General features: G+C 33.5%; 1 protein-coding gene across 1 annotated transcript in view; it reads right to left on the bottom strand.

Annotated features, from left to right (window-relative positions):
- Positions 1 to 1,239: 1,239 nt before the first annotated feature.
- The window catches only part of TMTC3 (transmembrane and tetratricopeptide repeat containing 3), a 47,532-nt gene continuing 31,635 nt past the window's right edge, over positions 1,240 to 17,136 (bottom strand). The window contains exons 10-14 of the mRNA XM_003783371.1: positions 15,754 to 15,865; positions 8,014 to 8,117; positions 6,102 to 6,271; positions 4,383 to 4,609; positions 1,240 to 2,368 (exon numbers count right to left, since the gene is read on the bottom strand). Coding sequence (XP_003783419.1) covers positions 1,554 to 2,368; positions 4,383 to 4,609; positions 6,102 to 6,271; positions 8,014 to 8,117; positions 15,754 to 15,865 — 1,428 coding nt within the window. The 3' untranslated portion in view covers positions 1,240 to 1,553. The remainder of the gene's footprint in view (positions 2,369 to 4,382; positions 4,610 to 6,101; positions 6,272 to 8,013; positions 8,118 to 15,753; positions 15,866 to 17,136) is intronic.

A 17,136-nucleotide genomic window follows, 5' to 3' on the forward strand; every position in this document is an offset into this window, starting at 1 on the left:
TTATAAAACAATTTTTTTAAAACTTACAGGAATAGGTCTTTGAACCATATATAATTAGAAACCAGTTATTGCGAAGGAACTTAAATATATAGTTTTTGAAATACCACATAATTAGAAATTAGTTACTAACCCAGGATGACAGCTTAAGCTTTAACATTTTAAACTAAAACTAACTTTATTAGGTATTATAAAACTCATTTGAAATGTTAATTGAAAAAAAAATCATATTTAAATTAGTTTTATTATATCTACCTTTCAACCTAACATGCTGGTTTATGCCAAAACCAACAAATTTATTAATCCTATGTTAGGCTAATTATCTTTTATACAGCTGAATAGCAAGCCAAAAAAATGATGCAATTTTGGTTAAATCATAATATATGGATAAGAAAATGGAATAGAAATTTTTTTCCATACATAACGGAATTAGAACAGTCTTAAAATTTTTACGAAAGCTCAGTAGTCAAAATAAATATTTAATAAAAATATATACCATAACAAGATATCAAGAATTTAGTGTTTAAAAATAAACTGTCACATTGTTTTGATTTCAGTTAAACAGAAGTGAATTTAGTGGTTTAAGGTATCTAAGAATGACTAAGGTGGTGGTTTTGGAAACAAAAAATTAAAATTCAGAATAGACCAGAGAGTTAACATTAAGATGAAAGAGAAATTTATTATGACCCAAAGTTTAAAGTTAGAGTTATTGGGACTTCTCAGCATGATTATGATTCAAAGAAACATGAACAGTTTGGGGAATAAAGTGAAAGAGAAATCATGATTATGTGACTTACAATGCAATACTATCAATAAGAAAAACACAAAACAAACAACCCCCCCCAACCTAGCAATATATAAAAGCACCATTAGAAATGTGTATATATGTGTGTAAAATTTTACTTACTTAAAAACTGCATTTTAGAGTGGCATTAAAGACATGTATGTAATTATGAAAATACATTCTTCAGCTACCATGTGATTTCTTAAAAAAATAGTTCATCCAGCATTCCTCCTAACCAAAGAATACAACATAAGGAAAGCTGTTTTTTTGTAGTGCAAAGTTCCTTGGTTAAACAAAATTAATAAAGATAAAAGAAGTGTTCATAAGTGAATGCATTTGAGATTTTAAATTGCAGATAAATTAGATTTGAATCCACAAATTCTAAGAGGTTTAAGAAAAAAAAAAAGTAGGCTAATAAATGAGAATTCACAGAATAAACCAGCACATGTTGGGTTTGCCCTCAAGGGAGTATCATCCAGGCCCGAAAAAATTTTTAATTGAGTACTAAAGATTATTGTGCCAGAAAAATCTTTCTTTTATAATAAAAGTTTCAAATGTGTCACCTGTAATTTAATATTTCTGCCATATTCACCCAAATTTATTAAAACTTTTATGAAACACATATCCTGGGGTAAGACACATCATTAAATGAAAATGTTCTGATCTATGTTGAGAAAGCTCATGACAGACTGTTAGGGATCCTTGATAATTTTCTGGGCTCTTGGTACAAGCAATCACATGATACAGACTTGACACATTATAAATAATAATGCTATTCACCATTTAAAATACGTTCAATCTCTTCTAGTCTTTTTAAAGCAGCAACTCTTTTCTTTTCAATTTCTTTGATGTCTTTCGTTGTTTTGTGGGGCATCTCTTTGTCTGTATTTTTTCCTAATTGTTTAGATTTAGACTGACTTTTATTATCACCTGTTTTTATTATTTGTGTTGGTCTGGATTCACTTAAAATTCCATTTACACTTTCAGTTGGAATTCTGTCTCCTTCTTCTACAACTGAAGTCTTATCAGCTGGGAATATTGACTGTTCTGCAAAACTAGACGAAGAAATTTTATCCCTGACTATACTCAAATGGCGCTGAATATACTCTTCATGTGGTGCTAATGCCAATGTTTCAACCAGGCATCTTTCAGCTTTTAGTAAGTCCTTCTCTTCAAAATAAACAACACAAAGATTGTGCTTTCCTTGCACATTGGTTGGATCCAACTCCAAAATCTTTTCAAAACACTTTTTTGCTCCATGTATATCTTTTTTCTGATTCATCAGGATATCTCCCTTTAAGATGAGGCCCTTGATATGATCAGGATAGTATTTGAGTAACTCTTCCAAAATTGGCAAAGCTTTTAATTCTTTTGCAGTCTGAGAATACAGGAGAGCAAGGTTAAACAAAGCACTTCTGAAGTCAGCTTGTAATTTTATGGCTTTCTTCATCCAAATTTCTGCTTCAGTGTCCTTGCTGTCATCCATAGCAAGCATTCCCAAGTTGAAATAGCCATTAGCATCTTGTGGCTCTTCATTTACATAGCTTAGAAGTCGTCTTCTAGCTTCTGGTCTGAGTTTAACCTCACCTAAGAATAGTATTTTTTTTTAAAGAAAAAAAATTATAATGTTGGCAAAATAAGACTGAGGATCAAAGATATTTACAAATTCTCAGATTACAAAAAGACAGCATCAAAACAATTTCTGTAGCTAAAAATAGTAGAAAGCAAAAACCTCAAAGTCTTCATAGGAAAAACATGTATTTTAAACACTGAAATGATAGTTCATTTCCTTTCCTTTAAGGCAGTAAAAGTGTTTCAGACAACAAAAATCTCATTATGAAGTCAGATCATTTTGTATGTTAGCGCAAATTTTTAGAAATATTTTACGGGAGGTAGACGAGGTGGCTCACAGCTATAATCCTAGCACTCTGGGAGACTGAGGTGGGTGGAATGCTTGAGCTCAGGAGTTCGAGACCAAAGCAAGCAAGAGTGAGATCCTGTCTCTACTAAAACCAGAAAAACTAGTTGGGTGTTGTGGCAGGTACCTGTAGTCCCAGCTACTTGGGAAGCTGAGGCAAGAGAATTGCGTGAGTCTAAGAGTTTGAGGTTGCAATGACCCATGATGCCACAGCACTCTACCCAGGGTGACAGAGTGAAACTCTGTCTAAAAAAAAAAAAAAAATTTTAAGGACAAAAATGTACCATTAAATATAAAGCTATAAAATTAAGATTTAGAAAACAAATACAGAAGAATCTCCATAGCTGGCCACCTCCGTAAACTGACCTAATATTCAAAGACTTGACATATATCACATATATGTATAAGTACGGTAGGCCTAGTTGCTTCTGTTAACCATCTCCATATACGGAACAGTTTGTTACAGTCCCTTGGTGGTCAACTTACAGAGGTCCTACTGTATTTACTGAAATAATTTCTATTGTAAATAAATGAAAAAAATTTCAGGCTTACAATCATAAAGTTTATGGTGTAATCTCCTGTGGAATAATGAACATATTTCATAGTCATTAAGGTTAGATAACTTTGCAAAATTATTAATCTCAAAATTTGTACATTTTGAAAACTAGGCATAAAGATCTCTCTCTATTCTGTTATTTGACAGCATTATGAATAAAGAAAATTTTAAAATAAATCAGCAGGCTTCTGTTCTTATCTTAGATTAGCTACTAAAGTAGCCATATAAAGTTAAGGTTTATCATTAGATCAATTTGGTTTTCACTCTAATCTAAATAGAAGACTGACAAAAATAAACTCAATGGTTTTCTTTAACTCCTAAATGCTATGATCCTATGACTAATTTTTTTTGCAAAAGTTTTAAGAAATGTATCTAAGAACTAAAATTTGTAAAATTTTCAAACATAAAAATTAAAACAAGTTATAAATCATGTACATTGCTTTGTGAAGAACAAAAATTCCTTTATAAAATACAGATCAAAGATCCAGACTTATTGTAATTAATTTAGTTTTGCTAAATTATAGGAAAGACTAAGAAATTTGAATTTTGGGCAGTGCCTGTGGCTCAAAAGGGTAGGGCACCAGTCCCATATGCCAACAGTGGCGCGTTCAAACCCAGCCCTGGCCAAAAAAAAAAGAAATGAGAATATCTCAGAAAACAGAATGAAAGTGGATACAAAATGATGCTAAGAAATACATGCTCTTGTAAATCAAAAGAAAATAGATGTTATTAAAAAACAAACAAACACATAATGCTTTCAGCTCCTAAAACCTAATTATATAAAAAATTTCGTAAGTTCATATTATTTGGGATATATATTTATATATGAAAAAGTTATTTTACAGAACATAAAATAACAGATAAAATAACAGCAGAACAGATTAATCAGGTATTGCTTGATAGACTAAGAATTAATTACTATTATTATACATGTTAGTATATGTTACTTGAAAAGAGTTGTTTTAAATATTTTTCTTTAAGTATTTTTCTGTAAGTCACTTAACCACAGTTCTGCTACAAACTATCCATCCATAAAACATTGTCTATGGGTAAGAAAGTTTAAGGTTTTTTTTTAACATTCCAAACTATAATTTGTTTAAACATAGAAATATTTTGAGAAAACATACCTGATTCTTGCATTAATATAGCAGAATTGAATAATGCTAGTTTATGCTTTGGATTTAGTTCTAAAGCATGATTAAAGTTTTTCAGAGCTTCATTTGGTTCTTTAAGTTCAATATGTACAATTGCCAAGTTGTACCAAAGGTCTGCATTATTTCTGTCCAGCTCTAGGGCTTTAAGATATGCTTCCTTTGCTTTGAGAGGTTTATTCATTTTTAAAAGCAATTCTCCTCTATGGAAAAAAATCAAACACAACCTTTACTTACAACATTATCATGTCAGTTTGTAGATAACATTTTTGACAAGTTTTAAGCTTTTCTACACACAGCTTTCTTTTCCACTTTTAACTTAGGCTCTTAAAAGCTCTCTTTTAAAATTAATTCTTTGAAGCTATTCTCAAATCCAAACTCCTTAGTTCAGCAAATGTGGCTTGATATATTTTTAAACATTAATGAAGAAGAAAAAATCCTTGCCTGAATTTAGAGGGCAAGACATGAGGAAGGTATCGAAGAAAAGGAGACAGAGAAAATACCTTCTTTGGATCTATCTTCAAAAGACACAGCCTAGACTGCATGAGAAAAATGACAGCTAACCAGAGTGGAGATTCATGAATCTGTCCGGTGATAAAGTAAAAGTATTTCAAGAAGTACATCTAAAATTGCATATCTGTTTGTACAAAGCCATTATATAAATCATTCCACTATGATTCTATTTTTCTATTAGAAAACTTAAAAGTCATTTTACTTAGAAAATATTTTTTGTTATACATGTACAAATCACATTTGAGTATATAACATGTAATTTTTATTATGATACCATTCTCTTGTATAACATCAGCTTAGGAGTAAAATCAAAGACATAATGATTAATATTCTCATTAAAGCGACTTCTCTAACTTTTTTGTTTTTTTTGCAGTTTCTGGCCGGGGCCGGGTTTAAACCCGCCACCTCTGGTATATAGGGCCAGCGCCCTACTCCTTTGAGCCACAGATGCTGCCCAGATAATGCTATTTTTAAATGAAGGTATTATTGAATAATTCTTTGTGGATCAACAAACATGACAGGACTGACTTACTGACAAAACCCAGCTAAAGTAAGTGGATTTCAGTAAGTACTAGACATGGCTGAACAAAGACCTTCTCTAATTTAAGGACAGATTTTATCTCAAAAACTATATAATTTTCCCATATAAAGGGTTATAAATGTTAAGTTTCTAAAACATGCTGCAATTTTACTGAAGTATAACATAAATAACACATAGAAAATGTATCAAGTTTCAACACATGATGCCAAGAAACTCTTTTAATGACAACCAAGAAATTTTCTTTTAGGAAAAGACATCAATAACTACTCAACTCTCTAAATTTACTTAAGAAAGCTCCTGAGAGTTGGATATCATAAGTAACCATCACAAATGTTTCAGGTATTAACTTAGATAGGAATAAATGACTTTGGTGATAAGAAAATGAAACTAAGAAAAAGTTTCTTCTATCCTTTTATATAAAACCTATGTTGGCTATCCTAGTTAAGGATTCATTTCCTTGTCAATTTCAAATCTATTAAATTTGGTGGTTAGTCTAAAACAGACTTGCACTTCTATGTACTTGGTTGTCAGGTAAGATTACTAAAAGGAAAACAAGCCAAATTAGTCAAAGTGGTCAAAATGTACATGCAGATGCAGGTTCAATACTCTAGATATGACAGCTCTCAAGTGAACAAAGATACCTGCTAATATAAGCCTGTTTGAAGTCGGGCCTCATGCTTATTGCTTGTCGGTACAGCTGATCTGCTTCTTCCAGTCGGGACTCATTTGCTCGAATCAGGTTAGCCAGATTGATATAAACATTTAGGTGGTTGGGGGCAATTCTAGCTGCATATTTTTTACCAGGAATAATCTGTTTAGAAGAAAAGACATTTTCATAATTTGATATTTTAATACCAAATAAAAATCAAAAGGACGTATTCCTAGTGGCTGATTTAAAATAACACTAAACATAAAAATTATGCTGCTAGTTTTACTACTATACCTAAAATATAACATAAAAATGTCAAAAAAGCACTTATACTATTCATAAAAATAAAAATAAAGTAATATTCTGTGGCACAGAAGGACATATTTTTTCATTCATGCTAGCTTAATGGACTATTGTTAGCTCTTTATTTATACCTAGCAGCTTTTTATCAACTCAGAAAAATTAAACATTTGGAGGTCAAGGTTTCAAGTTAGCAACAGAAGAGGAATAAAACCCAGATCTCCCACTTATTTTTCAGTCCAGTGTATATATTGTCAACTTTCATTTTGCCAGCAAACTATTTCCTGGTTGTGACAAAACAGTAGTTAATTTTATTTCAGAATTATACTGAAGATTCACATGTCTGGTGAAGTTAGGCTGTATTATAAAGTTCTCCAATTAGTTATTCAAGTTAAGTTGAATGTAATACATATATATTTGGATCCAAATTCTCAATGAACATAATAAATTACAGAACCTCCGTAGTTGACCACCCCCCTACACTGACCACCTCTTTAAGCTGACATAATTTTCATAGACCCGTCATGTAACATATGTCTGTAACAGTATAGTAGGCCTAGTTCCTTATGTTAACCATCTCCATATATTAAACAGTTTGTTACACTCCCTTGGGTGGTCAACTTAGAGAGGTTCTACTTTATATCTGAAAAACAATTTGTAACAAATACAATTTAAATTCAGCATTTCAAGACTGAAATGACTCTTAGGATGTCACATGGTCTAATTCTGTTTTTAAAAAATTTATTAAACTACCCAATTGTTATTGTTACCATTATCAACACAAGTGAGAAAGCTGTAGCCCAAGTTAAACTATCTTTTCTGATGACACAATTTCTTTGATGCCTGTGTTTTGTGGTAGGTCAAGGGCAAGAGCAAATCTTCTAAATTGATACTATAATATTATAGCCAGTGAAATCTCGTACTTGCATCATCATAATAACTAATGGATAAAATGGCAACAGATGTATCTATTAATTTTGCACTTTTATTCATTTTTTAGATAGGAATAATGCTTAATGTACAAAAAATTCTTTTCATTTAAAGTCATTTAACCTCGTCAGGTGCAGTCTGGCAGGCCGAAGTGGGTGGATGGCTTGAGCTCAGGAGTTCAAGACCAGCTTGACAAGAGTAAGACCCTATTTCTATTAAAAATAGAAAAAATACTAGCCAGGCATAGTGGAACATGTCTGTAGTCCCAGCTACCTGGGAGGCTGAGGCAAGAGGATCTCTTGAGTCTGAGAGTTTGAAGTGGCTATGAGCTAAGAGGATGCCACAATACTCTACTCAGGGCAACAGAGTGAGACTCTGTCTCAAAAAAAGAAAGAAAGAAAAAAAGATCATTTAACTCATCAAAATAACCCATAATCAAGAATACCAAAATTCATAATGTATAGACTTAGTTTATTACCATATAAGCTAAAAAACAAATTTAAAATTAAGTGAGCTAGAACAATAAATGTAATTCTTTATAAAACTTCTACTAGATGATTCATTAGACATCTTACTTGTATATCAATAAATGGAAGAAAAGGATTTTTCATCTATATATTTCTAATATAGACATTGAGCAGACATAACACAATAGATAAATTATGACAACTTACCTGAGGCATCAGTGACTTAGCCATCATGTAAGATTCTTCAGCTTCTTTGGTTCTGTTTAAATTTTTGTAAGTTCTTCCTACATTCATGTGGGCACCAATATCATCTAAAATTAATAAAACACATTTATTGGTAAATACATTAATCTAGTATTTAATGTAATCTACTGAGAAGATATATTTTTAGAAACAAAGACACTAGGTAAAAAATTCAAAAGGAGACAACAGCTCCTCCTTTCTCTTTAAAGTTCTTCTAACATACCTTGCTGTAACTTATGACCTATGGTATGCTACAAAATTACTTAAAGCACTGTAAGGACAGAAAATAGAACACATGACATGAATATTCCAACTGATCAAGACATAGGAGAAGAGAGATGAAGGAAATGAAGAAATCTACATCATCTCTCTTCACTATATTTTACTATGCTATACTAAGACTTACTTTCTTAATCTCATTAAGCTTTGGAATTCACTTCAAATGTATGGCTCAACTCTGAAATGGATCACTATGATTTTTAGAGTTATTTCAAGTACTGTACCTAACAAATATGTGCCACAGTGGGATAGGAATAAAGAGGCTGTGAAAAAACTCTGTAATTTGGCTTTTAAAAATTTTTATGAATATGGTTCAAATGAGAGTAAAACAGAGTATCAGGATAATAGTATGACTTAAGATGCTGTGGCCCTTCTCTCTTAAATGTCAGATACTTATGTCTTATTTTCTAATGTGGAAAGTAAATGCTCCAGAATATTCATTCAGGAATAGAAAAAAAAAAATACAGTTACGAGGACTCACCAAATAGTAGTTTTAAAAAAAGATATACCTCCAGTAAATATTTCAAAGTTTGGAATAATGACAGAAGGGAAAAGATCTTGAATCAGACAATTTTTACTCAACATGAATTTCTAACAGGACATGACAAGGTTTCAAATTATGATTACTACTTGCCTGTGACACCGAAGATTTTGCAATTGTGGAATAGTTCTCTGCCTGCAACTCCCAGGACACATAGGGGCCAAGCATATATATCTTGGGCATTCCCCTAGGAGGAGAGTAACAGTCCTAAGATCTTGCTACATTATGTTTCAGGCTGGCGATTGTGTGCACTGCATAAAAACTGGCAAATGCAGTGCAGGATTGGTTAGAGAACTGAGGAACAAGGTTGGGGGTAAGGTAGTTATGTTTTTCTTTTAGATTTACTGCTGAGTCTCACAGAGCCAGGAGGAGGTCAAGCAAAAAAGTGCTTGGGCTAACCATTCCCAATCCTGGCTGCAAATCAGTATAGTTTAAAAAAATTCAGATAGCTTGGCCACACCCAGCTCTACCAAAACAGAATCGTCAGAAATGGTATTTGCAAAAACATGTTTGTAAAAATTTTCAAAGACCAATTCTGATATAGAGCCAGGAATGAAAAATCATTGCATTACCAAGTATATACAAAAATATACAGTATAGTAATCAGATCAGAACAATCAAATAAATCCATACATTTGTTAGAGAAATCAGAAAATTATTTAGAAAAATCTAAGGATAAAATCTGAAGGATAAAATCTAAGGATAAAATCTAAGGAAAAATCGGCGCCCGTGGCTCAAGTGGCTAAGGCGCCAGCCACATATACCTAAGGTGGCGGGTTCGAATCCAGCCTGGGTCCGCCAAACAACAATGATGGCTGCAACCAAAAAATAGCCAGGCGTTGTGGCAGGCACCTGTAGTCCCAGCTACTTGGGAGGCTGAGGCAGGAGACTCGCTTGAGCCCAGGAGTTGGAGGTTGCTGTGAGCTGTGGTGCCAGGGCACTCTACCCAGGGGGATAGCTTGAGGCTCTGTCTAAAAAAAAAAAAAGAAAAATCTAAGGATATATAAAATCTGAAAAAATAAATTATATATAGAAGAACAAATAAACTGAAAATGTGAATGAAAGTATTGAGTTATGCCAGCTGAGTTCTTAAAATGTTACTGAAATTAGCTCCAACCAATGTCAGAAAAGAAAGAAGTTATCTATTTAGGTAAATGAGGCAAATTACTACCCAGTGGAATCAAGTTCTTAGAATTATAGCAAGGAAATATTGTCATTAATGTACACTTCAGATAGTAAAGCAGGTCTAATGTCTCAAAGAACAAAAACAGCAATTAGATATCCGTTAGCATCAAAAGGCTACTCAACACAGCTAATATAATAAAAGATGTAATTTCTACACACTTCTTTGTAAGTTACAAAGTTTTAAGATTCTGGAAGGGAAATAGTGTTACTTCTCAGGTAAATTTGTATTTGAAAAAATGTAAGAGAAAAGGCAAGATGTAAAAATCTATGACATTTAATGACGAGAGGGCTAAAAGAATTTCAAAGAACAAGCTCACTCTTACAAATACATTATCCAAACCAATAGCATGACTTAATCATTTACCTTTAATTCAATGTAAATGAGGATCTCACAAATCTCAAATGTACCCTTCCTCTGTCAGTGCCACTTTCTAGAACCTTTATTAAGTACTTTACTCCTCCTTTCTTGTCAAAACATCTGATTTTCACCAAGAAAACAAAAGAAGGAAACTTGCCTGGCATCCTACTGCCAAAGCTATCAACTCACCTGCGTGTGCGCTTGTGTTTGTAATGCTAACACACACCTCCCTATGCACACATGCACACACACATCTCCTTTCCTTCCTACACGTCTTCTCTGATCTAAGGCCAACCAGTCTAGTTACACACTGCATTAGATTCCCTTTCCACACTTAAGGGTTTGTTCATGCTATTATCCTGCCTACCCTGCAATACATCCTACTATTGCTAATAGGAGCAATCTATATGGTAAATCTCTTTGAAAGAGTTGTTTATATGAAGGTCATTATGAAAGTTCTGAGAACATGAAAATCAAGAAATGTAAGATCTGTGTAGACAGAAACAAAATAAGCCCTCCCACCAACACCCATAAGCCAAGCAAGTTGAAACTTGCAGGGGAGAATCAGAGAGGACGGGCACTGTCTACTATGCTTCTTCAAAGTGAAATAATGGACCACATTATTTGTGGATGTTTTTTAAGTTTCTTGATTTTTGTGTATCTCAAAATTTTTACAATGAGACCTATGTTTATGTTCTATTTGTACTTCCTTATTCCCAAGAAATTCATGGACAGAATTCAAGAGGTTTGTGAACTTGGAAGGGAAAACAACTGCATTTAAATTTTTCTTAACTTCTACTACAAAGTTTGAATTTTCTCCAATTAGAATCACAGGTACCAAATCCCAGTAGTATCTGCAGTACCTTGACTTTACCATATACCACCAAATCACAAGAGTTTTCACATCATGTTGCAATTGTTGCAGGTATCTTGAAATTCAGTTTTTACTCACTATCCCTTTGAAATGATAACATTTATTGGACACTGGCAATCTCACTCATACTATCTATGGATATACATGTGATGTAGCCGGTAAGTATCTGGCATGAATGGTGTATCAAGTGTGTATGACTAATAATACTTCAGACACAAATAATATTCTCATACTGATGGCTCTGATCACCTATGTTGTTTACTAAAGATAAGGTTTTAACTTATAAAGTCCATTTCAATGTAAATTACATTATTCGTAGACTAAAAAATGAAAACGTTACCATCTCAATTGGTATAAAAAAAGCACGTGAAAAAATGTGACACCCATCTGTGATAAAATTCTCAACAAACCAAGAATTAAAAAAGAGACACACTACATGAGGGACTCTAACAAATGCACACATTGTAACCTAGGTGTTTTTAATCTGAAATTAAAAAAAAAAAAAAAAGAAAGGGACAGGAACTCTCTTATACTGCTGGTGGGAATGGAAAATAAAATACATTCTTTAAAAAGCAATTTGGCAGGGGTGGCGCCTGTGGCTCAAAGGAGTAGGGCGCCAGCCCCATATGCCGGAGGTGGCGGGTTCAAACCCAGCCCCGGCCAAAAAATGCAAAAAAACCCAAACAAACAAACAAAAAATTTGGCAGTCTTTTAAACAGTTAAACATATACAAATCATAAGACCAAGCCATTCTTCTCCTTGGTTTTTGACTCAAGAGAAATAAAAACAATATCCACACAGACTGGCCTGTGAATGTTCATAATAGCATTATTTGTAACAGCCCCAAACTGCAAATAATCTAAACATCCATCAACAGGTAAATGGATAAATGACTGTGGTATTTCCACATGAAGGAGTACTACCTAGCCATACAAAGGTATGGTTTTATGATTCATACATCATTAATGAGTATCAAAATACGTACACAGAGTGAAAAAGCAAGGAGGAAAGCGTGCATAGGGTATGATTCCATTTACATAAAATTTTAGAAATAATGCAAGTACCCTACAGTGTTAGAATGGAGGCCTAGTTTGGCTGGAGCAGGGATGAGCAGAAAGGGGTAGAGCGAAGTACTACAAAGGGATACAAGGAATTTGGGGAGCTAATGGATATTTTCATTATCTTGAGTCAGGTAATGGTTTTATGTAAGGGCATATACACAGGCCAGAATTTATCAAATAAACATTTCAAACATGTATTCTCTATTGTTTGTCACTTGTACTTTAAGAGAGCTATTTAATAAAATAATAATTCAACCATTGCTTTGGGTTACTGAAAAGCCTTCTAAACGGCCTTCCTGCTTTTTTTACTATTCTCTGCATAGCCAGTGATCCTAAAAGTTATCTACATTAAAGTACATTTCAATACTTGCTCTCTTAACCTGTCACCTCTGTCAAATGCTAATTTCCCAGAGCATTCCTCTGACTACTGTTTCAAATCTTGTCTCATTTTTAACAGCTTTTTATCACTTTTGTGTAAAATGTGTGTGAGGATATGCAGGTGTATATGGATTTCACATGCATACTCACTCACTTATTGTCTATGCCCTTACTTAGAATGGGTATTCAATGAGTCAGGAAATTTGTTTTATTTAGTGGTATGCCCAGCACTTAAAACAGTGCCTAAGACATGATGAATTCTTAAATACACACGCCTGATGAAGAAATAAACCTACAGAACCATTTGCTATTTATTCTCTTTTCAAAAGCCTTTCCCCCTGAATTCTGTATCTTTTATTTGACCTCCTTTCCTCATTTCAGTGAAAACAATGCCATTAAAACTTATCAGTTCACATTTATTTAATATACATTCATTGGCTAGAAACTGGCCTAAGTCTTTTACAATCAGTATTCAACATAATCCATACAAAAGAATGGAAATATTATTCCAAATTTGTATATAGAAAACTTAGGATGACTGAATTTGATAAAAGGACTGTGATGCCAGAATCTAAACTTTTAACCAACTACACTACCCTTCTCTTTTTAGCCCTACCCTGATCACTGTCTTTCCCTTTTCCAACATGCAGGCCTAATAATACAGTAAAATAACATGTCATATCATCGGTCAAATTCATCTAGGAAGCACACAGCTAAAGAACAAGGAATAAGAAGCCACTGAAGGCTACATCCAATGTTTCTAAGTTTATATACTTTATAATAAATTCTAATAAACTGGTTTACCTGTTTCCCAGTCCTTTGCTTATCAGAAATAGCAATTTTGAAAATGTGATAGTGAAGTCGTATTAAAAGAGATAGGTTTAGCATATACCTTAAAAACACCAATGAGTGATTACTGATAATAAAATGGATAATTGTTTAAATATTGAGTGTGTATACCTGCAACATTCTGTGTAAGGCACAATATTGACTAGACAAAACTCAACATGTACACACATACCCAAGCACACACTTAATTCATAATTCACAACAATGCTGTGAGATAGATATTATTATCCCAATTTAGAAACAAGGACGAGTGCAGTGGCCTAAGGAACTTCTTCTAAGTCTCAAAGTCCTTATGTGGTTGACATCAAAGATGACTCGGTTCTGCAAAAACTTTTAGAATAAATCTAAAAGACTTTAGAAAGTAAAAAATTAAAACGACTGCACTTAGTGACTGCTAACTGTGTATAAGGATTCTACTAGACTATGCAGAGGGCACAAAGGTGAATCAGATACCTGGGCTGCTCTAGGAAGTTCCACAGCTTAAAGAAACATTTTAAATAATTAACATTTAAGACAAGACAGTATAGCACTAAATAAAAAATTACAGATATAGAAAAGATATAGAAGAAGCTGTAAGTGGTTTTACAGATTAAAAAAAATTGCTTCTAGCTAGAAAGATAGTTAAGATCTTTTAGAAGAGAAGCCATGTGAGAGGGGCTGCAAAAGCTGACTAGGTTATAATGGAAGGAGGAAGAGAGAACAGAACAATTCCAGTCTCAAGTAAGGATATAAACATAGGTCCAGAAGTAAGCAGCATGGGACATGTACTCATGTACTCCATATTCTCTGCAAGACTAAACTACATGAAGGACTGTGGGAGATAAAATTGCATCAGTTATATTTCTGAAACTTTTTCTTTACCTTTAGTTGAAACTTAGCTTTGTCTTGGAGTCATGGTTACGCTCTAGCTCATCCAAGTGGTGACTGTGTTGTTCTTTTTCAAGGAGGTGTTCTCCTTGATCCCTGTAGCCACTTTTGGACAATTTTCTTTCCTTTTAAAAATCACTCATCTCTGAATCTCTACCATTCCTCTTTGGTGCAGTCACTGATCCCTGTACCACAGTTCCTGGCTGCCCATTTCTCTCTCCAACATCACATTTGTCAAAATTCTCAATCACTTCAAAATTCACATTCATTAATCTAATACCGTGGCCTTGATGTGCTTCCAATGACTCCCTCCTACCGTAACGAGTTAGTTCAACGGCCATACTTACTGTAAAAAATTGGGGTAGTGCCCAACACTTTGAGTATATTTGGTAATGGGGCTAATTTCCTTTTTGGTTGCCACTCTGAACGGAAAGTAATGATGGTATTTGATAGACTACCAAATTTTTGCTGCTCTAGCTACACAAAGAATTGTGGATTAACTATCACCTAGAAGCTCATCAGAAATGCAGAATTTCAGGCCCTACTTTAAACCCACACCAGAATATACACTGTAAAAAGATTTCCAGGTGATTTAAATGCACATTAATCTCCAACGTTTTCTTCTCCTTACTCTCTGTTTTACTTTCTATTTCTGAGAAAACAGATGCACATAGAAGACAACTTCCAGAAGTTTTCTTCGCATCAATTCCTCACCTACCTAGATCCACATCACTACACTGTGCTTTCCCTGTTACCATAGGTTGACTCTCAGTCCTGTGATTAAAACAAGTTCTCAGCCTTTCCAGATCTTATCTATCTCATCTATTCAAGGACATAGATCCAGTAATTCTCCCCTCTACCTACATTATTGATTTTCCTAACTTTACTAGATTAGCCCCAGATATTCTTTGTTTCACCCATTTTAAAACAAAAAATTGCCCTACCATCTTCTTTTGACACCAAACCAAGTACTACCACCATTTTTTATCAATAATCCTTTAAAAAAAACTTTCTGTGCTAATTGTCTTCAATTCTTCTTCTTCTTCTACTCTCTTAAATTACTCCTAGCAGGCTTCTGCACCCACCACTCTACTAAAATCCTTCGCCTAACAACTCCATGTTTTAAAAAAAAATTCCTTAAACATCTGATATAAATGGCTCTTATATATAACCCTAGACAAAATAAGGGGTATGACACACTAGTATGTAAGTTATTTGGAATAAAGCTCAAAATAAACTCAAACTTATTTTCCTCAAATACAGTTTTTAAGAAATCAAACTATTCGTCAATTTATTAATTAATAATGCTTACCTGGCTGAACATGGGTAGCCTGTAAGAAGTATTTTAAAGCTTTTTCAAAATTCTTTTCATTTTCCAAAGCATGACCCACATTATTCCATAGTTTGGCATTATTTTTATTTACCTTAAATGCAAGTACAGACAATAATTAAGTTATCATTTAAAAAATATGACTCTAGTTCACATAGATATTTATTTGGTATATTATTAGAATGAAATGTTCCAAGGAGATATCCTTGGGGGATAAAGAAGCAGCCAAATATAGACTGTTTCACCAAATTAACTTCCTACCCGATCCCCAAAAGGCAACATACCAAACCCACAGCAGTATGATTTCACCCATTTCACATATTAAAATTTTACTAAAAAATTTTTTGAACAAAACACTGTGCTGTTTGAAAACGTCAGCTCTACTATTTGTATTCTTACAAGAGATGGTATTGGAACATAAGTATATGATTAAACATTGTACTCATGACTTACTTTTAGGTTTGACATATTTAAAGCTATTCACATAGTCCTTTATGGTAATAGAAACCCTGAGATTAAAGTTCTTAGCTAATTTGTATATCCTGAATTCACAGATTAGTATGGTGTTCTTTCAGGTACAGGATAGCACCCAGCTCAGGAAGTACCTGCAGTGACTGGGGCTACAGGTTTCAACCACTGCCTTGGGAGTGAGCATAAACAAAACTCCCCACAATTACAAAGCTCCACTGGTATCCTAGGACTGTGGATTAAAAGCATGGCAATGAGGTCTCACTTGTCCACAGAATTCTGAGCAGGGGGCAAGAGTAGAGCAGTGAGTGGCACATGAGGAGAGTCATTCAATCTCAAGTAGATACCAAATTAAGAAGTCTATCAGAACTAGGCAGCAATCCCACAAAGCTAGGCAATGGACAGTAAAGAAAGCCAAAGGAAGCAAAAATTTAGACACTGGAAGAGGAGTATTGGTAAAGGAGAGCTCAAAAGTATCTTTGTTGATAACTTTTATAGAAAACAATTTGCATTTTTCAAAACCTTTTTTTCTGAATTACATCATCCATTCTATAGAAATGCTAACTCATTCTTTTCTGCAAGTTCCTATCTTTCTCATAGTACTGTAACCATTGGTTATGGTCTACATAGCAGGGTGCCACTTTTTGCTGTATATTTTATTTTATCGAATTGAAGATACCATCAATTATAAGACTCACCATTACTTTATATACCATTAAGAAAGAAAAAACGGATCAATAATTGTTAGATGACTTTTCTCTATGCGACTTCTGATTTCAGAAAAGTTAAAGGTAAAAATATTAATATTATAAATATTAAATATAAAAAAGTAAAACATATACACCTTAAGAACCAATGGAATACAGTATTCTAATTTAAACAGTTTATCATTTGAGT

Source organism: Otolemur garnettii, unplaced genomic scaffold (assembly GCF_000181295.1).
Source record: "Otolemur garnettii isolate 467f Iridium unplaced genomic scaffold, OtoGar3 scaffold00007, whole genome shotgun sequence".
NCBI classification, from domain to species: Eukaryota; Metazoa; Chordata; class Mammalia; order Primates; family Galagidae; genus Otolemur; species Otolemur garnettii.